Source organism: Mytilus californianus, unplaced genomic scaffold, assembly GCF_021869535.1.
Source record: "Mytilus californianus isolate M0D057914Y unplaced genomic scaffold, xbMytCali1.0.p SCAF_8, whole genome shotgun sequence".
Taxonomy (NCBI): domain Eukaryota; kingdom Metazoa; phylum Mollusca; class Bivalvia; order Mytilida; family Mytilidae; genus Mytilus; species Mytilus californianus.
The window spans coordinates 71,465,707-71,490,694 of record NW_026262734.1 but is presented as its reverse complement, the minus strand read 5'-3'; the positions used below and the strand labels follow the sequence as shown (position 1 = coordinate 71,490,694).

Sequence of the window (24,988 nt, the reverse complement as noted above, 5' to 3'; positions counted from 1 at the left end):
GCTTCGGACATATGAAATTATTTAACTTGTTTTCATTTTTTACTAGTGTGACAATTTGGCCATTTTGACTTGCTTGCAGATCTTATTTTGCTGATCTATTTTTGCTTTTTAAAGTAATAGTTTGTGACAAATATGCAAAAGAAACTTGGATAAAAATCATCATCAGGGGATATTTATAACTTCTATAAGGAGTCTTTTGACAGTTTAGACCATGATGACTGATTTGTAGATCTTATTGTAACAGTTTCTCTTTATTACTGTTTCTCACTATCTATTATAGTTTGTACAAAAACAGCACAAATAGGAAAACAAATCATCTTTCAGAGGCATTAACTCCTAAAAGGAATTAGTGGACAATTTCAGCTATGTTAACTTATTTGTAGATCTTATTGTGCTAAACCTCTTTGGTTTTTACAACTTCTCTCTATCTATAATGATTCCTGCAAATAATAAAAAAATAGATAAAACCATCTTTCACAGGCAATGACTTCTGTAAGTGGTTAATTGACAATTTTGGTTAAATCGACTTATTTGTAGATTTTTTTTTGCTTTCGCAATTTCTTTCAATCCAATATAGTTTCTGGTCATATTACCACGTGTCTGATTTGCTCTTATAACTTCAGTTTTTCTTTCACTTTTTGTGACGTTGATCCATTCATGTGACGCACAGTTTATATTTCGTTTGTGGTGTCCTGGTGTGCTGTCGTAAATTCATGGGAGGTGTCCGTTGTTATTCTGCGGTTTACATGTTGTAATGTACTATTATATTATTTATTTATGTATTTCTCTGTGCTGAGTGTTCTTGCGTATGTTTGTACTGTATTCCTGTCACGTAGTGTTGTCATTTTAGCTGTTTTTTTAACATTGCCATATAAGAGGGAGGTTTGACTAGCCATAAAACAAGGTTCAACCCACCATTTTTTCTTAAAATGTCCTGTACCAAGTCAGGAATATGGCAGTTGTTATCACACAGTCCGTTTCTATGTATGTTGGCGTTTGCTTTTGTTGTAGTTTAATGTTTCTGTTGTTCCGTTGTTTTCCTCCTATAGTTGATGTGTTTCCATCGGTTTTAGTTTGTTATCCTGATTTTTTTTTTGCTGAATTGAATTATGACTACCGGTATTGAACAGCGGTATACTACTGTTGCCTTTATTTATTAGATATAAGCCAAAAACGTTGACATTTCAGGAGAAATAACTCCAAAATGGGAAGTTTGATATTCTGAAATTTTTTTCGGAGATAGGCCTTGACTTGTTGTATCAGATTTGCTCTAACTGCTTTAATTTTAAAAATATAAGCCAAAAAAAGCATTTTACCCCCATGTTCTATATTTAGCAGCATAGGCCATGATTGTTGATGGATCAGATCCCCGGATAAATATTCAAACTAGATGCTCTAAGGAACATTTAGGTAAAGTTTGGTAACATTTGGCCCAGTAGTTTCAGAAGAGAAGATTTAAAAAAAAAGTTTACTACGACAGACACAAAGTGATCGCAAAAGCTCACCTGGCCTTTTAGGCCAGGTGAGCTAAAAAGTGGATCTTATCTCATATTCTAATACAGAACATTTTGTGCAATATCTATTTTCCCTCAGCACAAAATTTTTAACCATTACAACAGAAATCAGTTTTATATAAATCCTATATTTTCAGCTTACCTTTAGAGATATTTTATTTGTTTTTTAACATCATAAATGACTTAAAATACTGTACATATGATTTTTGAACTTCATTTAGAAATTCTTTGGTGTCAAACCAATTTCTTTGGAAAATAGTTTCAACAAAATGTTTATAAATCAAAACAGTTTACATGTAAATCACTAAACCATGACAATGAGGTAAAAGACAAATACTGCAAAATATATAGAAAAAGATATATTCAAGCTCTTCTACCACCTAAAATATTAAACTAAATACAATAAGTTAATGCCATTGCCAACACTGGAAGAGCAATCCTAGCATATGCTACATTGTATTTCCTGCAATCTGTGACATTGGTTGCAGGTGAAATACAAAATAAAAAAATAAAGACAAACATATTGTCCATAGGACACCATACCCTGTACACACATCTCCATGTTCACTGAATGTTGAAATCTAGGTCAAAACCATTATTTGGCATATGTTTTAAAAGTTCATATCAGAATGATCATGTGTACTAGGTTTCAAGTTGATGTGCCTGATAAGACTAATAATCAGATGGATTAATGGATGCACAGATCAGAAAACATAATACCCCATACTATAATAGGCAGTTTTAAAAATGAATTTCCACTGTTATCCTTCTGACTAGAATCTTAATTATATACAGCCTCTATGTTAAATTTTTGTTCCCTCCTTTTAGTGCATTTCTGTCCTCCTTATTATCTTGAGCAATCAATTCAATGTACACTCTAATATCAAATCATCATCAAACAAAATAACTCCCTCTAAATGCTGGCTTCTCCTCTTTTCATTATATTACTAACATTATTCATCAAGAAAGGACTGTTAAAGTTCCAGCTCAGACAGGGTGACGATGTCTTGTGTTAAAGAAAATAAAATATGTATACAGTAATCAGAAGTGCAACATAAGTAACTTGTGTTTTCAAAGTTCACTTCTTTCCCTTTTTGACTCTAAACTGACACACCCTTTATGACTGTTGTGAATCTAAATTTTATTTCAATGTGAAAATGAATGAAATGTAGGTCACAATACAAGGTTGTCAAATAAATGGTCAAAAATGTCTGACAGTAAATACTGGTCAATAAAATTTTCAGTGGACATTACTATAAAATCCAGTCCCAATCTGGGCAATTTCTTTTATTCATAATAAAGAGTTGCACCATGAGTGCATGATGCGCCCGACACCCTTTTTGCCAGTCTTTATGCTTGAAATGAATTTATATGATCAACTAGAAATACTGTGAGCACTGCTCAAATAGATGCCAATAACTTTTGAACAAAATAAATTCTATGTAAAAAATTGACAGTTTTCAACGATTTTTCAGCGAATAAAGTTCCATAACTCCGCAATGACATATCAGAAATTTATCAAAAAAAAACAAAAGGGGCTTCTTTAAATTAATATGAACAAGTCACCAAAGTTGCATGAAAACTTCTCAAAGCGTTTATGATTTTTTGTCCGAAAAGTGGAAAATCCCCTCTTTTTTATTAACAAAAGACTCCCCATTGGCGCTCAAATCAAAACACTTGGAAGAGAAAATCAACATTAAAAATTCATAAGGGGTTCCGTGGAACCCTGTGTTTCGCCTGCGATTGCTGCTGTCAGTGTAAAAGTGTAATGTTGACTTAAAAAGTGAGTCCATTTATCAGTAAAATACAGAATTTAAAAAAAAAAATCAAACTTTTTCTTTAGATGCTATTTTTTGGTCTTGAAGTTGAGCTTCTGTACAAGTTTCATAACAATCCATGAAGGTTTACAAATTTATCATGTAAATTTTTGTTTTATCCCAGACTGTCTTTAAATGTTAACTGTAAAAAATGAAGTCCATCTATCAGAAAAATACTAAAAATGAAAAAAATATATTTTCAAAGGTTTGCTTCAGACATTATCTCTTAATCATTAAAAAGCTACTGCCAAAGTTTCATAAAACTCTATGAAGGTTTGATAAAGTAATTGATGTGTAACAAACTTTAACCCCAGACTGTATCTACTTGTTAACTGTAAAAAAACTAAGTCCATTTATCAGTAAAATACGGAAAAATGAAAATAAATATTTGCAAAATTTTGCTCTGGATACTGTCTTTTGGTTATAAACAAGCTTCTGTCTAAATTTTATAAAATTCCATGAAGGTTTGACAAAGTTATTGATGACTGAAAAACTTTAACCTCAGACAAAATCTGAAGTTAACTGTAAAAAAACTAGGTCCATTTATTAGTAAAATACAGAAAAATGAAAATAAATATTTTCAAAATTTTGCCTTGGATACTGTATTTTGGTCATAAACAAGCTTCTGTCCCAATTTCATAAAATTCCATGTATGTTTGACAAAGTTATTGATGTCCATAAAAACTTTAACCACAGACTGAACCTAAATGTTGACGCCGCCGGCGACGGAATCTAGGATCGCTATGTCTCGCTTTCGCGAAATAAATTTCGCAAGCTCGACAAAAACAGAAAATTCTGAAAAAGTTGTGACGAATACGTTTTAGGCAATCTATGTGTGGTGGGTAGAATTTTAAGCAGTCTCCAAAAATGACCTTTATCACTGTTTGTCTGTTGTCAATATTTACTGAGTGGCTCGTGTAATATATTCACCTGTGTGATTATGACTTACCTGTAAGAGTCATACACTTTCAAGCAAAAATATTTTGATTTATATATATTATGTTGAACTTATATTTTAATAATTAGTCATTTTATATCGTCTAAACTATGAAAGTCACAGGACAAAAAGTTACAGTTTGAGTATTTTTTTTTTATCAATAAAAAACTGCCAGTGCCATATGGTATTTTGAACCCCCTGAAAAGTGAACCAGGGGTCAAAATCCCATATGGAAAATTGACCCCGGATGCATTTTTCCCATATGGTATTTTGAACCCCACCATGGAAAATTGAACCCCCCTGTTTTAGATAAAAAGTATTGCAGATTATCTAATGTACAATATGTTGGCTATGATTTTTTTTGAAATTGGAGGTGTATAGGAGGGGGTTCATTATACTATGGCAGGGGAGTCAAAATACCATGGCTAAGTAAAATTTTCCAAAGATCTTTATTAGCATGTTTAATACATACCAACTACTTATTGGAGTATTATTACTATGTAAAGGAGTTAGAAAAGCTATGATTTTTGAAATTGGAGGTGTATAGGAGGGGGTTCAATATACCATGGCAGGGGGGTCAAAATACCATGGCTAAGTAAAATTTTCAAAACATCTTTATTAGCATGTTTAATACAAACCATTTACTTATTGGAGTATTATTACATTGTCAAAGAGTTAGAAAAGCTATTGAAATTGGAGGTGTATAGGAGGGGGTTCATTATACCATTGCTGGGGGGTCAAAATACCATGCCTAAGTAAAATTTTCAAAACATCTTTATAAGCATGTTTAATACATACCAACTACTTCTTGGGAGTTTTACTTTTATTACTATGTAAAGGAGTAAGAATAGCTATAATTTTTTTAATTGGAGGTGTATAGTAGGGGGTTCAATATACCATGGCAGGGGGGTTAAAATACCATGGCTAAGTAAAATTTTCCAAAGATCTTTATTAGCATGTTTAATACATACCAACTACTTATTGGAGTATTATTAAAATAATGTATAATGTTGTAATAATTATCTAGAATGAAAAAAACAGGGGGGGGGGGTCAATTTACCATGGGGGGGTCTATTTTCCATACAGGGGGGGGGGGGGTCAATTTACCAGGGGGGGGTTCAATTTACCATAGTGGTATTTTGACCCTGGGGTCAATTTACCATATGACACCTGTACAAGCAACCCTTATGATTTTGTATGAAACCAGACTGATAGGGATCATATTTCTTGAATATTATCGAAACAACTAAACATAAATATTGATAAAGTACATATTCTCATGTTTTATACTGTTTATTTCATGTTTTGACAAATTGTCTATTTATTTTCCTTTCGCAATCCTCAATGAGATTTTATTATGACAAGGAAAAAGAAAAAAACAAGTGAATCTGTGAGCTACTGCTCACTAATGATACCCGCGCCCGCTAAAAGTATAAGGTAAACAGGAAGTTGTTGAGTGATGAATCTGAAAACGCATCACACGGTATAGCTGACTCATATAAACCCTGAAACCAAATTTCAGAAATCCTTGTAATGTAGTTCCTTAGAAAGATGCGACGAAAAATATTCATGGGACGGACGGAGGGACTGACGGAGGTAAAACAGTATACCCCCACTTTTTTTAAAGAAAAGTAGCCCATATATAGTATTTGCATTTTCAAGACTAATTTTGAAGCAGTTATGTTTAGGGAATGACCTATAGTATATATATAGTATCTAATTATATAATAGTAATAATCGAAGATCAAGATAAGATTTTGAAGTGAAAGGATGTGTTTCTGTGAGCTCCTGATTGATAATTACCATGGCTTTACTAAACAGTTTTACTGTTGTTAAATCACTGTTTAATTCTTTTAATGCAACTGTACTTTTTAATGAAAGTAGTGAAAGTAGTGAATTAACTGATCAAGTTTTAGAAAATGAAAGTATTTCATTGAATTTATCAGCAGAAAATGTACCAGACTTTTTGCAAATATCTCCAAAGAAACATAGAGTAACTATTCATGTCTCATCACATATGATACAGGATGTTCAAAGAATTTTGGATAATGATTTAAATTTTATAAGGAGTCACTTTCAATATGGAAATATATATAAAACTGTGAACAATTCAGTGACAGTAACACTATACGTAAGTACTGGTACAATTAATGTGCAAGGTCGCAATGTTTTTACTTGGATTGCTACTTTTGTTGTTAAATGTGAATCACTTGAAAAGGAAATTATTTCATCTCAACCAAGGTCATCAACACCAGTTGATTTTATTCAAGACATTTTCAATAGCTCAATAGATTCAAATGTAGAAAACTCTCAAATATCTGAAAATGAAAATCAAGAGAAGAGCCTCAATCTCCAAAATGATTCAATAACTGAACTGAAATCAAATTATATCAGTACCAACTCTATATACGAAGGCAAAAGTAGGGAGGACTTAATTAATATCATTAAACATCTTGAATCTGAACTAGTAGTGAAAAAATGCAATGAGCAATCAACACAAACTGAGTTTTCTGCTGTTTCTGTTGAGTGCCAAACATCACAAATTCAATATGTCAACACTTGTGATGCACCAACACAGACAAGACCTATTCCAGCTCCAAGACTTTCCAAGTTGAAACGCACAGAAAATAAATGCCTACCTGTCCTCGAACCAAAATCCCAACATAAAAACTCAAATCCAAATCCAAAAACTATCAACAACCATAGTTCAGAGAAGGTGACAAAATCAGGTGACAAAAATTTAATCATTGGATCTTCAATACTTAAAGGGATTAGAACTTCTGGCCTATCACAGACCCACATAAGAACATTCAGAGGGGCACAAATTAATAGGATATCAAAGGAAATCGTGAATATGGACCTGAAATCATATAAGAATATTATCCTTCAAGTTGGTGGAAATGACATAAGTGGTAGAAAATCCTTGAATGATTTTGAAATGGAATATGAAAGTTTGCTCCTAGCAGCTCGTACTTGTAGTAACTCTGACTGTAACATCATAGTCTCAGGACTCCCTCCCAGGATTGATGTAGATGTTTACAGGGCAAATGTAGTTTTAGAGAGATTATGTCAACACCTTGGACTAGTTTTTATAAGACAGTATGAAATGTATATGAGTGACAGCTTCAATCAAAACAAACATTTCTATGTTCATGATGGTATTCATTTCAATCCAAGAGGAACATCAAGATACATCAGAACAATAGATAACATAATAGGAATAATCAATTCACATGATGACTGTGAGAACTGTGGTGAACTTAACCATAAAACATCCTTCTGTAGATTTAATATGAAAATTAAATGCTTCAAGTGTAATAGGTATGGCCACAAACTAAAATTTTGTACTGCTTGAAAAAATGGCAAAGAAGAAAATGCCAATTTTACATCTGTTTCAAACAAATTTGATGTACTGACAATATTATGTTCTGAATGCAATTTATTTCCATGCATGTGTAAATTATTTTCTTTGTCACAAGGGCTTCAGATTTCTGAGATAAAGAAAACTAGAAACACTAGAAAAACAATTAAAGAAAAGAATGAGAGTCATTTCTCACTTGACACAACCCAGGAAATGTCTACTGTCAAACTTTATAGTTCTAATGATGGGTTGATTAGTTCTGATAATTTTAACACTGAATCTCAGACATCTGGACAGGATACATTACTTGGTATTAAACAGCATGATACAAACTGTGTAATGTTTGATGATGGGTCTAATGTAGATAATTTTTTGTTACCTCTCCCTCAGGTCAACATAATGATTGATGTGAAATTATCCTATGTCTCTGTATTTACTTTGGCAATTATTGTTTGTATATATTATCTAATCAATTTAGAAAACCATGCATTGACAGGGAAACAAATAGACTCTAATGATAAGATTTTTAATTCTTATGGTTTTAGTAAATCCAAAGGTATAAGGATTTGTTCTCATAATGTTAATAGGATTGAAAGTAAATATGAAGAAATTAAACATAACCTTATGTTTTCTGATAACCAACCTGATGTATTAGGATTGTGTGAAACATTTTTAACAAAACACACTACTGATAATGAATTACAAGTACCTGGTTATGTATTTGAAAGAAAGGACAGAACATCACAAGGTGGGGGTGGTCTGATTGTTTATTTTTCTGAAACAATTAAATTTTTAAGAAAAAACAACATCGAAATAGGGGGTATTGAAACAATGTGGGTTGAAATTAAACCAGATTACAAAAAATCCTTTTTATTATGTTTTGTGTATAGGCCACCAAAGTCACTGATAGATTGGGTTGATGATTTTGAAAATGAAATAAGAGTGGCAATGACCATGAATTCAGATATAACAATTATGGGTGATTTTAATTTTAATTTTAAAGCACCAAACAAACCTCCTCAAAAATGGCTGAACGTTTTAGAATCGTACAATTTTCAACAACTGATTGTAGATGCCACAAGGGTAACAAAAGATTCTAGTACATTGATTGATCATATTTATGTCAATAATCCAATTATGGTACATGAATCACATGTGTGTAGATATGCAATTAGTGACCATTACCCTATCTGTTTAACAAGGAAAGAAGCAAATATAGGAAAAAAGAATACACACAGTACAATTACTTATAGAAATTTCAAAAATTTCAACCAAGATGAATTTTTATTAGATCTGCAAACTACACCTTTTCATAAAATTGAATTTGAAGAAAACCCCTCTGACTGTCTACAATTGTTTTATGATATGTTGAACAAAGCTTTAGATAAACATGCTCCTGTTGTTAAAAAGAGAGTAAAAAGGGACAGCCAGCCTGAATGGTATAACAGTGAAATCATTTACGCTAGGAATATGAGAGATAAATATAATGCACTTGGTTTATGGAGTGAGTATAGATTTTGGAGAAATAAAACTAAACATATCATAGATAGCTCAAAAAAGAATTATTATAAAAATATGGTAAAAGACTCCAATGACCCTAAAACTTTATGGAAATGTCTTCACAGTCTGAACCCAAAAGTTAAAAATACACCATATGAATTAGCCACAGAAGATAACAATACAACTAAAAGTAAAAAATCAATAGCAGAAACTTTTAATAACTTTTTCACTTCCTGTGCTGAAAAATTAAGAGAACAAGGAAGTTATACACCTGTAAACAAAGCAGATTTCAGTAATCTTGGTAAATTTGTTAAAAATAAATTACATAAACATGATAAATTTTCTATACCACCAGTGATCATGAATGAGCTATTTAATGAGTTAACAAAACTTGATATAAATAAAGCATCTGGTATGGATAATATAGGACCAAAAATCCTAAGATTAAGCGCCCCTGTTATTGCATCACCTCTCACATACATATTTAACAGAATGATAGATACTGGTATATATCCTTCTTTACTGAAGAATGCTAAGGTAACACCAGTTTTCAAGGATGGTGACAAGCTTTTAGCAACAAATTACAGACCTATATCTGTTCTTCCAACTTTATCAAAATTAATAGAAAGGCATGTTTCTAATAACATGTACAAATACTTATCTAAACTTAAACTTTTACACCCTACACAATCTGGTTTCAGGCCGCAGCATTCTTGTCAAACTGCACTTATTAATATCATTGACAAATGGTTGCAAGAAATGAATGATGGTAATTTAAACCTAGCAATTTTATTAGATTTTAAAAAAGCTTTTGATTTGGTAGATCATGACATTCTTTGTTTAAAGCTTGAAATTTATGGATTTAGTGAGGCTTCTGTTAGTTTTTTCAAGTCATACCTGAATAACAGAAAACAGCAGGTAAACATTTGTAATGTTTACTCTGAACAACAACATGTAAAATTTGGTGTCCCCCAAGGTTCTATACTTGGTCCTCTATTGTTTGTGCTATTTATAAACGACCTTCCCTTATGCATTGAAAATTGTGAAACAGACCTATATGCTGATGACACCACTCTTCATAAATCAGGGAAAAACATAGAAAATATACATGATGATGTTCAAGAAGATTTATACAGGGTTGAAGAGTGGTGCAAAATGAATAACATGTTCATTAATGCAAATAAAACAAAATGTTTGGTTACTGGAACAAAGCAGAAACTATCAATTCAGACTTATCAACCAAACTTAATAATAGATTCAAAAGTATTACAAACTTCTTCATGTGAAAAATTATTAGGTGTTAAAATTGACAGCACACTTAACTGGAGAAATCAAATTGACCAAGTTTGTGCTAATATATCATCCAGAATATACCTCCTTTCTAAAATAAAGAAATTTTTAGATATAAATGCAAGGAAAACATATTACAATGGGTATATTCTGCCCCTGATTGACTACTGCTGTATTATTTGGGGTGAATGTAAAAATGAAGGGATAGCAAGAATTTTAAAACTCCAAAAAAGGGCAGCAAGATTAATTCTAGATGCAGTTCCTTTATCCCCCTCAGCCCCCTTATTTAAAGAACTTGGGTGGATGACAGTTGACAATAGAATAAAATAACACAAATATTTACTTCTATATAAATGTATGCGTATGGAAGCACCAATGTACCTAGTTCAAAAGTTTAAACTGAAATCAGATAATAATCCTTACTCCCTGAGAGGCGTCACTCAAGGTAATCTGATAGTTCCTAAGCCAAAAGCTGAGCTATTTAAGAAATCTTTTGTTTATTTTGGATCAGTGTTATGGAATGGACTACCAAACAAAATGCGTAAAGCTCAAAACACTTATACTTTTAAACAAAGTATCAAGAAGTACTTAACACAGTCCTGATAAGATTATGTTTTCTACAATGTATTTGTATATTCTTTTATCTATATTTGTATTTGATTTTTTGACTACATGTACATCTTGAACAGCCTCAAGTTAGTAATACTACATTGAACTAATTGACTGTAAATTAACTATGTGTAAATATCTGTTTTTTGATTGTATTGTAATTTGTATGTGAGGGCCTCAGGGAAGATTAGTTTATTGTAACTAACTGAGTTTACCCTCTTTAAATAAAGAATTTATTATTATTATTATTATAATTATCTGACAGAACCATGAAAACTTAACATTGACCAATGAACCATTCAAATGAGGTCAAGGTCACATGAAACCCAGCCAGACAGATATGTACACAGTACAATCATGCCATACACCAAATACAGCTGATTTGTTACTTAAAGTATCTGAGAAACAGAATAAACAACCAAATCTTGTGCACCTATGAACTATGAAAATGCGATCAAAGCCAGATGACCCTGTGAATCTGTGAGCTACTGCTCACTAATGATACCCGCGCCCGCTAAAAGTATAAGGTAAACAGGAAGTTGTTGAGTGATGAATCTGAAAACGCATCACACGGTATAGCTGACTCATATAAACCCTGAAACCAAATTTCAGAAATCCTTGTAATGTAGTTCCTTAGAAAGATGCGACGAAAAATATTCATGGGACGGACGGAGGGACTGACGGATGGACAGACAGAGGTAAAACAGTATACCCCCACTTTTTTTAAAGAAAAGTAGCCCATATATAGTATTTGCATTTTCAAGACTAATTTTGAAGCAGTTATGTTTAGGGAATGACCTATAGTATATATATAGTATCTAATTATATAATAGTAATAATCGAAGATCAAGATAAGATTTTGAAGTGAAAGGATGTGTTTCTGTGAGCTCCTGATTGATAATTACCATGGCTTTACTAAACAGTTTTACTGTTGTTAAATCACTGTTTAATTCTTTTAATGCAACTGTACTTTTTAATGAAAGTAGTGAAAGTAGTGAATTAACTGATCAAGTTTTAGAAAATGAAAGTATTTCATTGAATTTATCAGCAGAAAATGTACCAGACTTTTTGCAAATATCTCCAAAGAAACATAGAGTAACTATTCATGTCTCATCACATATGATACAGGATGTTCAAAGAATTTTGGATAATGATTTAAATTTTATAAGGAGTCACTTTCAATATGGAAATATATATAAAACTGTGAACAATTCAGTGACAGTAACACTATACGTAAGTACTGGTACAATTAATGTGCAAGGTCGCAATGTTTTTACTTGGATTGCTACTTTTGTTGTTAAATGTGAATCACTTGAAAAGGAAATTATTTCATCTCAACCAAGGTCATCAACACCAGTTGATTTTATTCAAGACATTTTCAATAGCTCAATAGATTCAAATGTAGAAAACTCTCAAATATCTGAAAATGAAAATCAAGAGAAGAGCCTCAATCTCCAAAATGATTCAATAACTGAACTGAAATCAAATTATATCAGTACCAACTCTATATACGAAGGCAAAAGTAGGGAGGACTTAATTAATATCATTAAACATCTTGAATCTGAACTAGTAGTGAAAAAATGCAATGAGCAATCAACACAAACTGAGTTTTCTGCTGTTTCTGTTGAGTGCCAAACATCACAAATTCAATATGTCAACACTTGTGATGCACCAACACAGACAAGACCTATTCCAGCTCCAAGACTTTCCAAGTTGAAACGCACAGAAAATAAATGCCTACCTGTCCTCGAACCAAAATCCCAACATAAAAACTCAAATCCAAATCCAAAAACTATCAACAACCATAGTTCAGAGAAGGTGACAAAATCAGGTGACAAAAATTTAATCATTGGATCTTCAATACTTAAAGGGATTAGAACTTCTGGCCTATCACAGACCCACATAAGAACATTCAGAGGGGCACAAATTAATAGGATATCAAAGGAAATCGTGAATATGGACCTGAAATCATATAAGAATATTATCCTTCAAGTTGGTGGAAATGACATAAGTGGTAGAAAATCCTTGAATGATTTTGAAATGGAATATGAAAGTTTGCTCCTTGCTAGCAGCTCGTACTTGACCCTGCCATTCTGACATGTTCACCTTAAATTTGATTATTTTTTTGGTATCAAACGCCTCTTTCAGCACTATTAGCTACTTTTTGACGGTCATTTTTTATAAGTATTGTTAACTTGAAGATTATTGACTGGGACAGTAAATCAAGCCTTTTCTCATAACAACATTTTCTGTGGATTAAAGCTGACATATAATAGAGGTTCATAGGCTTCTGTATCATTCACCTAGCAAATATGCATAATATTGACTCACATTGAACTTTCTTTAGAGAAAGGCTGTGTAACAGGAAATATTAAACCCAAAATCCAGATACAATTGTGAAATCAGGTTTATTTTAAAGGGCCACATTATGTGTACTATTCTACGAGGCTCTGAATACATAAAACTGAAATAGAGAGTCCCTACATAAGAATTTGCCTTTTAAATCTTATGATCTTTTCAATTACAAATAAAAAAAAATCCTCATACACAAGATTAAAGTAATTTCCTACGAACGATTGTGGGTGGGTCCAGTGGGGCTATTTTCAATAACTTGGTGAGAATGAGGACACACCAAGTCCTGGCAATAGGTTGAACTGACCTTTTAGACAAAACTCAAAATGTATCTCAAACAAGGAATTATTTGAATCTGGAATAATTTTGAATTCTAGAAAATTGATAAGAAATGTATGATGAAAACTAACCCATGCACACTAAAGTTGGGTTAGTTTTCATCAAATATTTCTTATCAATTTTCCGGAATTCAAAAGTATTCCAGATTCAAATAATTCCTTGTTCTTACAACATAGCATACAAAACCCTGGGTTACATTCCACCCATTCCACACTTAAGAACCTCATCCATCATTAAAAGGATATGAGATCATTTTTCTTCATCATGTTCAGTATAGCTGCCAAAGGTTGGTAAGTCTGTAATGTCACATGGTCACCAACCATAATCAACTTTTTCTTTGCCCTGGAAACTGCTACATTCAATCTTCTTACATCCTTTAATAAGTCTCCTGACTGTAAACATAAATTAGTCCATGAACAAATTAAAGAATCTCTGTAAGAAAGCTCTCATATCTACACTACGGTAATGTAAAGACAGAAGTCACCTTCAAAAAATGATTTCTGATTTACTTACATCTTGATCAAACTATTGAGTTAGTTATCTTCTTCCCAGGACTACATGTAACTGTAGATATATCAGTCAAAAGAAATACATTAAATAGGTGATTTTGTAAACAACAATAAATGATTGAACAAATAAATCATGGAACAATGAGACAAAAAGCAAAAGAAATAACTGGCTATTTTTTTCATTATATATAACTCTTTGGCACAAAGTATAACTTTCTACAACATTAGTCTTTCAAAGATGTCATGTGCAAGGTAAATATTATAGCAATCACAGTGACTGCACATATTTAACAATTCCTGATAATGGCATCACTGAAATGCAAAAGAAAAGTCATCATATCATCACAAATAAATTACATATCAGTGGCTTTTATTGTCAAAGCTAAGGCATAAAAAATAAATCTGAAGCTTGTTAACACTCTGCTTACAGATACTTTACAGCTTTATTGTCTGTTGATCTGATATTTAAACTGAAAGTAGAAGGTGCATTTTTCATAATGCCTTAAACGGGTTTTGGTTAGTATAAAATCAATCAGATGAATATGAATACTGACTTTATTCATACCTTAAAATTTTCAGATAATTTCTTCCTATAACTTCTTGTAAATGATATGATCACAAGTTCTTTATCCCTTCCCTGATACTGATCTACTGTATTAACCTCTACAGCACAGTCAGATAAACTATCATGGATCAGTCTCACTTGATGTCTGTAAGGGGCAATGACACCAATATCTTCTGACAGTAATCCTCCCTGAATACAAACAAAACACAAATTGAAAACAAATCTTAAATCTAGGAGTTCTCAAGAGCCTGAACATGGATACATTATTCCAGTTAAAATCTTAGGACTGAGGAGTATAATTCAGTTAAAGGAGACGATTATGTGTTAATAATCTTCAGAATTTTGAGGATGACAAAGTCAAACAGAAAGAAAAATAGGCGAAAGGTTCAAATCATCCATCTTTAGGCTCCAATGAGCGTGTAATGCTCATCCGCCGGGTCTTTTTTCCTTTAAATTATACAATGCAACAAGTTTATGGCAAAAACACAAAAAAGGGGAAAGAATCCTTCAAGGACAACAAGGAATCAACAGATGATTTTGACTATGTCGACTTAATTGTAGATCTTATTTGTTTTCTACAGTTTCTTTCTACTCTTGTTTCTGCAAAAAGTATTAAAATGGGTATATTGACTTCTATGTAGATTTTGTCCTGTTGATAACTCTTGCTATAAATTAACAATTTCTCTCTATCTACTACAGCTCCAGCAAAACAACAACTAAAGTCTCTAAAAGGCCTGTGTCAATCACCTAGGTCTTTGTGCATCCAACAATGGTCACTCTCAATTTGTTAAATAAAATAGAATTCATTACAAAAATCATTTTTTGGTGATCATGTATTGCTAATCATTTTTTTTGTTTACAGTTTTTCTCTATCTTGTTTAGTTTTTGCCCAAAACACAAAAAAAGATAAACAAAATTGTCATATAAGTGCAATCACTCTTATCTCTTATAAAGAGTCTATAAATGATTTTGTCAAAATTTGACTTATCTATACATCTTTTCTCGCTGATTATTTTTGTCAATAAATCTAATATAGGTATTAGGGGGCGGGGTAGTTGTGGCAAGGAAGGAGGAGTGGATGAGCGAAATGCTGCCCCAAAGTTGGTCATCTGGTGCGAAAAGCGTCAATTTGATGATTTTTCGTCCTATATCTCGACCTGGAAAACTGAAGGGATGCTGATAAATGTATCTCAGTGTAGTCTGCATGTAGAATGGCACCCACTGAATACTTTTTCACCAAAAATCCAGAATAAATTTTGGGCTTCAACTGGACCTGCACCCAGAAGTAGTTGTGCCCTAAGCGTATTTCAATAATAAACTCAATCAGTAGTTGAATGTCCTACGGTTAACACTATAGTTTTAGGCCTCTGTACTGCGTGTGACAAGACACCAAATTGAAGCCCACCGCTCCAGAATAAACTGTTGTCACAGAGATATGTCTCGCTTGTTGGCCGAAAATTCAGAAAAAGACAATCTGATGGACAGCAACATTGCTAATTAATTCAAAGTCACTATACATGACCTACGGGTGCAGGGCCTTGAAATAGTTATCAAACAGATATGTACTGAGAGTAATGCAACTTTATAGAAAATTTCATTGGTCTATCACAGGTAGTTCCTATCAAACTGACTGAGGCAGAAACTTAACATTGGAAATTTCTAATTAATTCAGTCACTGGACCATGACCAAGGGGGAAGGGCCTTTAAATAGTCGTCAAGCTGATATGTCCAGATAGTAATGCAACTTTATAGAAATATCATTGATCTCTCACAAGAAATTCATATCAAACTGACTTAAGCAGAAAACTTAACAATTGTTGACCCCGATGACGCTGCCGTTGCTGGAAAAGCAACACCTATGTCTTGCCAGGTGAGACAAAAACCAGTATTATCCGATTTCAATTTTTGACATTGGTTTTTGGGCTCAAATAGCACCTTAAACCTGAGAAACATGGCAATAAATAGCAATAGGTTGAGGGAACTGATGATGAATCAATTTCGAAATTAATATCATACAGTTGACCTCTAAAAGTATGTAGAGCCATTGAATAAAAAAAAAACACGGTGTTTTGGGAAAAGGCCACAATATTACGCCCCCCGCACGGTAAGGGTTACAATAAAAGGCAAAAACTCCAATAAGGAGTCGTCTGAAGATTTCAGCTTGACTTATTTGTAGATCTTGACTTGCTGATAATTTTTGCTATTTGCTATTTCTATTTTAATATCTATTACAGTTTTTTAAGAAAATGGGCAAAAATGGAAAAAAATTGGTAAAATTCGTCATTTAAGGGCAATAACTCCTATGGGAAGTAATCTTGGCAGTTTTTTTTTACTTAAATGGACAGTAGGTAGATCTCAACATTCTGAACATTTTTGCCCTTTCAGATTTTCTATTTACAGCTCTTTTCAAGATAATCTACAAAACTTGTTTACCCCTATGTTTTATTCTTAGCCATGTCTGTCATGTCGATTGGCAGGGGAGGTCATTGGACACATTTTTAAAACTATAGATACCCCAGTGATGATTGTGGCCAAGTTTGGTTAAATTTCGCCCAGGAGTTAGAGAAGATTTTTGTAAAAGTAAACAGAGGACAACGATGGACACCAAGTGAAGAAAAAAAACTCACTTGCCCTATGGGTCAGGTGAGCTAAAAAATGGGTAAAATCATTATTGTCATATAATGAGTCACCTGATGATTTCAGTTATATTGGCTCATTTGTAGATTTTGTCCTGGTTATCATTTTTATTTGTTATTTACAGTTTTTGTCTACTATAGTTTAAAAAAAACACAACAAAGATGGGTAGAAAGAGTCTAGTCAAGGGCAATAACTCCTATAAGGAGTCAACTGACGATTTCGATCATGTTGACTTACTACTAAAAATTGTCCTGGTTATCATTTCTGCTATTGAGTTTCTATCTACCATAGTTTCAGCCAAAAAACTCATAAATGGGTATAAATCGTCAATCAAGGGCAATTACTAATATAAGGAGTCAAAATTGAAAATGAATAATTCACTATTCAGCTTTGAAAAATTATGTGTAGATCTTGTTCTGCTGATCATTTTTGGGGAAAGACGGCTTCAAGCCGTCAATTCCCTATTTGGTTGGCTAGACTTCCAAGCTTCTCACGTCAATCATTTTGTTTTTATAGTTGGGAAAACACCTCAAAATTTCATACTGAATTGATGAGAAGGAGACACACAAATGAACAGATTGACTTTAAACACTTTTTACACATTTCCCTTCTGTTTCTCGTGAAATTATCGTATCTTGAGCTCTCCCTTACACTATTTACGTTTCTTTTACAATCGGAAAAATCATTATTACGAAATATTCTAAATATATCCAACCTAGTGACGTCATGGTTGGAATTCCACACTCCGTAGAAGAAGGGATATCCTTTATTCATTATTAAAATCATTCACAGAATTCGTGTACGATTTTAAAATCGGTATTTGTTTATTTAAACATAATTATGTTTGCTGTAGATGATTCCAACATCAATGCTTTAATTTGTAGGTCAACTGTCACGGTAAACAATGGGGATACATGAGATTGGGGAGAGAAACGACAGTTTTCATTCTTTCTGTAACTGTATTGAGAATCTTCCTCCAATACAGGAGCACCTCAATAGATGAGTAATTATCCACCAAAATAAAAGTTATTGGTTTAAAAGTTTTGCTGTTCCTTTAGAAAACTTATTACAAACAGGATATCACATCCTAATTTTGAAGGGGATGTTGTTTATAGAGCCTGTATATTTAGATTAGATCTGTGTAATCTTATTGATCATTTAAATAAACTTGCTTTAAACAGTTATCGATTTAAGACTGTGATAAGATCTTTGAATTTTGTTTTTATCGATACAAACATTAATTTTCATATCAATAAATTTAAACATATCTAAATATTATCGCTATACAGATAATAATATGAACATTCAAATTTTTCTCAAGACTGTTTATGAAGTCTTTTTTGTTAAATCCATTGGATGGTTACGGAGTGGTATTTAAAGCTTGGATACAAGATATTTTTTATTAGTTGTTATTAGCTTTAATCTACCTTTCAGTAACGCCAGTATATCATCCAAAGATTTTTTGTTCGTTGATTTTTTTATATCTTTTGTGACGATCTGATGAGATCTTTTTCAACTATATAGCGGAGGTGGCATAAACTATTTGTATAAAGCTTCGTATTTTAAAACATTGAAGACAAAGATGCTTCATACCATGTATGCAGATGCCTTATGTTATGAAATTTCTGTCCGTCATATATCCATTGCCTTGAACTCATATTCATGGTTCAGTGACTGCTTCAAAACAATTTATAGTTTTTTTTTCATGTGAAAAACACTTATTATGAGTAATAGGATAACTATAATTTGGTATACCGGTTCCTTGCTATGTCTACATGTCTGTCATGGATCAGTGATCAAGGTTAAAGTTACTTGATTATAAAGTGTACATGTCTGGCAGGTTTCATCTGACCTTGACCTCATTTTCATGGTTCATTGTTCAATGTTAATTTTTTTTTCTGATTTGGTCTATTATTTCTCAGATACTTTAAGCAATAAATCAACTAAATCTAGTGTATGGAATGACTACATGGTGAACATGTTGCCTGGCAAGGCTCATCTGACCTTGACCTCATTTTTATGGTTCATTGTCAATGTTCAATTTTTGTAGTTAGGTCTGTTTCTCAGAAACTACAAGTAATAGGCTAACTATATTTAGTGCATAGCATGATAGTAAGGTGTTTGGGAATTGGACCATTATGGACTATTTTACCACAATGACACACTGTAAGAACAACTCCTGTGACACCATTTGATAGAAAGCTCTCATACTTGCTAAGATTGTTTGCCAATCATATGGAAGAACTTTTAATTTAAATTTCCTACCACAATAACACCCTGTGAAGGCAACTCCTATGATACCTTTGGACAGAAAGCTCTAATATATAATAGGATTGTTTGTGATCATGTGTAATTGACAATATTGTACTGTCATTATGATTCCACCATTTTATGGGAGAAATGGGACTTTTGACTATCTTTTTTTACTATTGTAACACAATGAAATCATGTTCTGCCTATTGAATAGCAGAAACAAATACAAACGCTTGAAATACACTTTATAATGTAATCTATGTCCTGTTCTACAATTTTATACTAAACACACAATTTAATTCTTCATTTTGTTATGGCATAGCTATCTTGTTACTTCTGAAATCAAAGTTTCTGTCACAGTTGTCAGAATAGCATGCATATGTTTCCCACTGTTTGACACTTCAATGAAGGCAAATCAACCTAAACAATTCAAAAATTCATCTAGAAACCCAATATTCTTGTAGATGCTATTTCTTGATCTTGATGATAATATAAATAAGAAGATGTGGTATGAGTGCCAATGAGACAACTCTCCATCCAAGTCACAATGTATAAAAAGTTAACAATCATAGGTCAAAGTACGGCCTTCAACACGAAGCCTGGGCTCACACTGAACAGCAAGCTATAAAGGGCCCCAAAATGACTAGTGTAAAACAATTCAAACAGGAAAACCAACAGTCTAATCTATATAAAAAAACGAGAAACGAGAAACACCTATGAACCACACCAACAAACGACAACCACTGAACAACAGGCTCCTGACTTAGGACAGGTGCATAAAAATGCAGCGGGTTTAAACGTTTTAACAGGCGCCAACCTTCACCCTAACCTGAAACAGTAGTGTAACATTACAACATAAAAAGACACACTATAAAATATCAATTGAAATGGTTTAACTCGATCAAAAAGACATTTAAACAAAAACAAGTAAACATACACTGAACGAATAAGTTTGATCTATGACACAATATAAATACAATATTAAAACGTAGGTGCCTATATAACATAGACGTTACAGGTAGTAATAAAAAAAATGTAGGAAGAGTGTCAATAAGACAACTCTTACCTGGGACAAAATGGCGTTAAATAAAACAACGTACACAGGGAAATTTGAATATAATTATTTTGTTGTTAGGACTACGGAAGTAAACATTTTTTACAAAATTAATAAATTTGTTGTTCAGAGTACGAGTACAGAAGTGAAAATTTATTGTTATACTAAATATTTATCAAAGATGGTACAAATGTATATATAAATATAGTGAGACGATATATAACACAAAAAAAGTAAACATTGAATTACAGAAATGCATTACCAATTGTGTCAACAGGTCAAATTAACACGAAAGTACGATTTGAGAGTACTCGCAGTTACTGAAAGCTAGTTAAAAGCCAAAAACAATTAACAATAAAAAATCATGCATCAGAGACTAAAATCAATTAAAACACATCCCAGGAATTTAGTGTTTTAACACCTGGTGGACAGTCAAAGAAGACATGACTTGTGCAATGCCAAAATAAAAGTATCGACAGGCAGTAGGATCGTTAGGATTTGACCTTACAATAAATATGTTTCATGTTATATATAGATAAAGCAATCCCTAAATAGAAAATTAACGTGGATGTGTATTTATACATCCCAAAAACCATTCGAAAAGAATACAAATTTAGTTATATATTAATTTGTTGATGACAAAATCGATGTTAGTGCCAATGTAAACAATATTCAAAGACCTTATTACAACATTAATAAGATAACCTTTACTAATAAGTTTTTTAAAGGGTCGATGAGTTTACACGGATCACATAGTGATTTCCGCACTTTTAGTACAAGTTTTCTACAGGTACAGCCAAATTTACTAATCAAATCTTTGTATCTATGAAAGAATTTAGTAAATGTTTAAAGTAATTTATGGTAACGAAATCCCTGACTTAATAATTTACCAGTGATGCATTGATTACATTCGTTAAAATCTATGACATCACTACACACACGGGCATAACAAACGAGTTGGGATATATAAACACCATATGATGGAACCAAAGGAACATCGCCGTCTAAAAAAGGAAAATTAAAAATAGGGAACGAAAAATCGTCTCTTTTGTCGTAAATTTTAGTATGGAGTTTCCCTTTAGAAATTGAAATGTCTAAATCTAGAAAAGGACAACTACTGCTGTTTATGTTAGATTTATTAAAAGTAAGTTCCTTTGGGTAAATTTCGGTAGTATATTTAGAGAACTCTGGATTATTCAACGAAAAAATATCATCAAGATAACAGTAGTTATTGTTGAATGCGTCAACCAAATGTAACAATGACGTGTCTTTACTGAGTTTAGCCATAAACTGTGATTCATAGCAATACAGGAATAAATCTGCTATTAAAGGGGCACAATTAGTGCCCATAGGAATACCTACTACCTGTCGATACACTTTATCGCCAAAACTTACATATATGTTGTCCAGGAGAAAATTTAAAGCTTCAATCATATCTTCACATTTCCAGTAAGTGTATCTAGCATACTTTCCTTTTTCGTTACAGAAAAAGGCTTTAAACGAGTTACAGCAAATAAATTTGCAATGAAATTTTTCAAAACACCATTTAATTAAATATGAAAAATTTTTCTTGATAAGATTGTGTGGAAGTGTAGTGTAGAGAGTACAAAAATCATAACTGTCAACAGAATTAAAAGGACCATCAAAAGCACATATTTTAAGCTTCTATCCTAATTCATTCATTCATGAAGGTTTACAAATTTATCATGTCAAAATAATTAAGGTCTTTCCTTTTCCAAAAGGGAAACCCCTTGCTGTATTTCTTCTGATTACAGTGGAAAAACCTTTTGATTTTGTTCTGATTATTATCATTAGGTCTTTCCACTTTTCAAGACATTTTGTTTTTATTCTGATTATTATCATTAGGTCTTTCCACTTTTCAAGACATTTTGCTTTTGTTCTGATTATTATATTTAGGTCTTTCCACTTTTCCGTGGAAAGACCTATTGATTTTGTTCTGATTATTAGGTCTTTCCACTTTTCCGTGAAAATACCTATTGATTTTGTTCTGATAATTTTTTTTTCTTCCGCCAATTTTTTTCTTGCGCTGTTTGGTTGTTTCTCAAGATGTCGCTTAGATATTTGATATATGATATCGAACAGTTTATACGCTTTTAAAACTGGCACAGCTTTAAGGAACGCATTTCTTTGTAAGAGTTATCTCCCCAAACACTGCTTTTCTTGTGTTTGTTACTCCTAAGCAACTGTAAAAGATTATGACAAAACTAATTTTCAAATTTGCTCGTTATATCCTCAGGCTCTTAAGAATAATTTTGACCGAAGAGATCTGGAGATTCCATATAAGAGTTATTTCCCTTTATGTATTAGACATAAGTGAAATGTTATATTAACTTTTAAACCATATGTGAAAGAGACCTAGGGTCTTTTGATTTGAGGTCTTTGGTCCACCTAAATGAAAATGTGGTCAAGGTCATATTCTGAATTTTGATTTTGGCTTAATTTCACTTATTATCAAAAACTGTGTAAAATACCGACAAAATATTTTTACTAAATTGTTAGTTGCGACATGTTGTTACACATAAATTTTGGTTGAAAGGGTACATTGACATTTAATGAGAGTTTTCTCCCCTCTTAAATTTAAATAAGCTGTATGGTGATATAACTCATTTGCCATATATAGAAAAGACCTAGGCTCTTTTGATTTGAGGTCCTTGCTTTATGACCTTGAAATTGAGGTCAGGTCAAAGGTAAATTTGATGTTCTAGATTTTGACCTTTGCTTTCAATTCATATTTATACATGATAAATTGATTGGACCTTTTGCATTAGGTTGCAAGCCATATGATCTTGAAAGAGTCAACCGTAAGTGACCTTGTGCAAACCGGAAGTAGCTATTTTTTGTACTTATTTAATGTAAAAGTATATAGTATATAGAACCATATATTTTTGGAATTGGTGCAAAGAAAGCTATCATATAAGACCTGAAGTGACATTTAAACCGGAAGTAGCAAATTATCTCCCATATTTTAAACAAAAGTATATAGAAACAATATATTTTTTGAATCATTATGAAGAAACCTATGATTGGACACCAATAGTAACTTTGAGTAAACCAGAAGTTACTTCTTATCGATTCTTTAGAAATTTAATGTGGAAAGAACTTTAATTGGTCTCTAAACAATAAGTTTTTAATTATTAAAAGACCTTTTGATTTTATTCTGATTATTAGGTCTTTCCACTTTAACTTTGAGTAAACCGGAAGTTGCCTCTTATCGATTTGTTAGAAATTGAATGTGGAAAAACTTCAATTGTTCTCTGAACAATTGATTTTTAATTATTAATCAAAGCACCGTGGGTGCTGTGGGCAGTTAATAGAAAACCAAGGCAAAAGTAATGAAGAAAATTGTGGAAGAGTTGGTTTAGCTATTTATCACAGCTTATAATAAAATTCTTTGCAGGGAACAGCTTGATATGACTGCAGAGGTCGAACCCTGAACAGTTGGGGCAAGTAGTTTTGGACACAACATTCAAGCTTGGTACAGCTCTGAATTTGTATTGTGATTAAATATTTGACACAGCATAGGTTTCTGACACAGAATGAATGTGGTCAAAGAACTGAACATTTTTAAATTGGACTTTTACCTATTATGGTCCAATATCGAAAATTAAAATACACTGTTAGATTCAGCATATCCAAGTACACCAAGAATTAAATTTTTGTTGAAATCAAACAAAATTTTATTTGTACCCTTTTGACAACGTTTTGGACCGACTTGAAAACGGGGCTCAAATTCGAAAAATCTTAATATACGGTTAGAATCAATATTTCATAAAACACCAAGAATTCAACTTTTGTTGAAATGAAACAATTTGAAAGTTTAATTTTGGACCTTTTGGACCTCAATATAGACAAATTTGAAAACGGGGCCCAAAATCGAAAATTTAAAAGTACGGTTAGAATTAGCATATCAAAGAACCCCAAGAATTCAATTTTTGTTGAGATAAAACAAAGTTTAATTTTGGACCCTTTGGACCTCAATGTGGAACAATTTGAAAATGGGGCCCAAAATTAAGAATCTAAATATACGGTTAGATTCAGCATATTAAAAAACCCCAATAATTCAATGTTTGAATTCATTTCAAACAAAGTTAAATTTTGGACCCCAATTTGGACCAACTTGAAAACAGGGACCAAAATAAAAAAAAATCGAAAAACACATTTAAATTCAGAATATTAACGAACCCCATTGAAATTGGAAAAAAAAAAAGCAATTTATACAAGTTCTATAAA

At 32.3% G+C, this 24,988-nt stretch overlaps 1 protein-coding gene across 1 annotated transcript in view; it reads right to left on the bottom strand.

Moving 5' to 3' along the window:
- Window positions 1-13,952: 13,952 nt before the first annotated feature.
- LOC127712846 (DNA replication ATP-dependent helicase/nuclease DNA2-like) overlaps window positions 13,953-24,988 on the bottom strand; it is a 257,582-nt gene continuing 246,546 nt past the window's right edge. The window contains exons 17-18 of the mRNA XM_052219453.1: window positions 14,794-14,982; window positions 13,953-14,111 (exon numbers count right to left, since the gene is read on the bottom strand). Of these exons, the coding sequence (XP_052075413.1) occupies window positions 13,953-14,111; window positions 14,794-14,982 (348 nt within the window). The remainder of the gene's footprint in view (window positions 14,112-14,793; window positions 14,983-24,988) is intronic.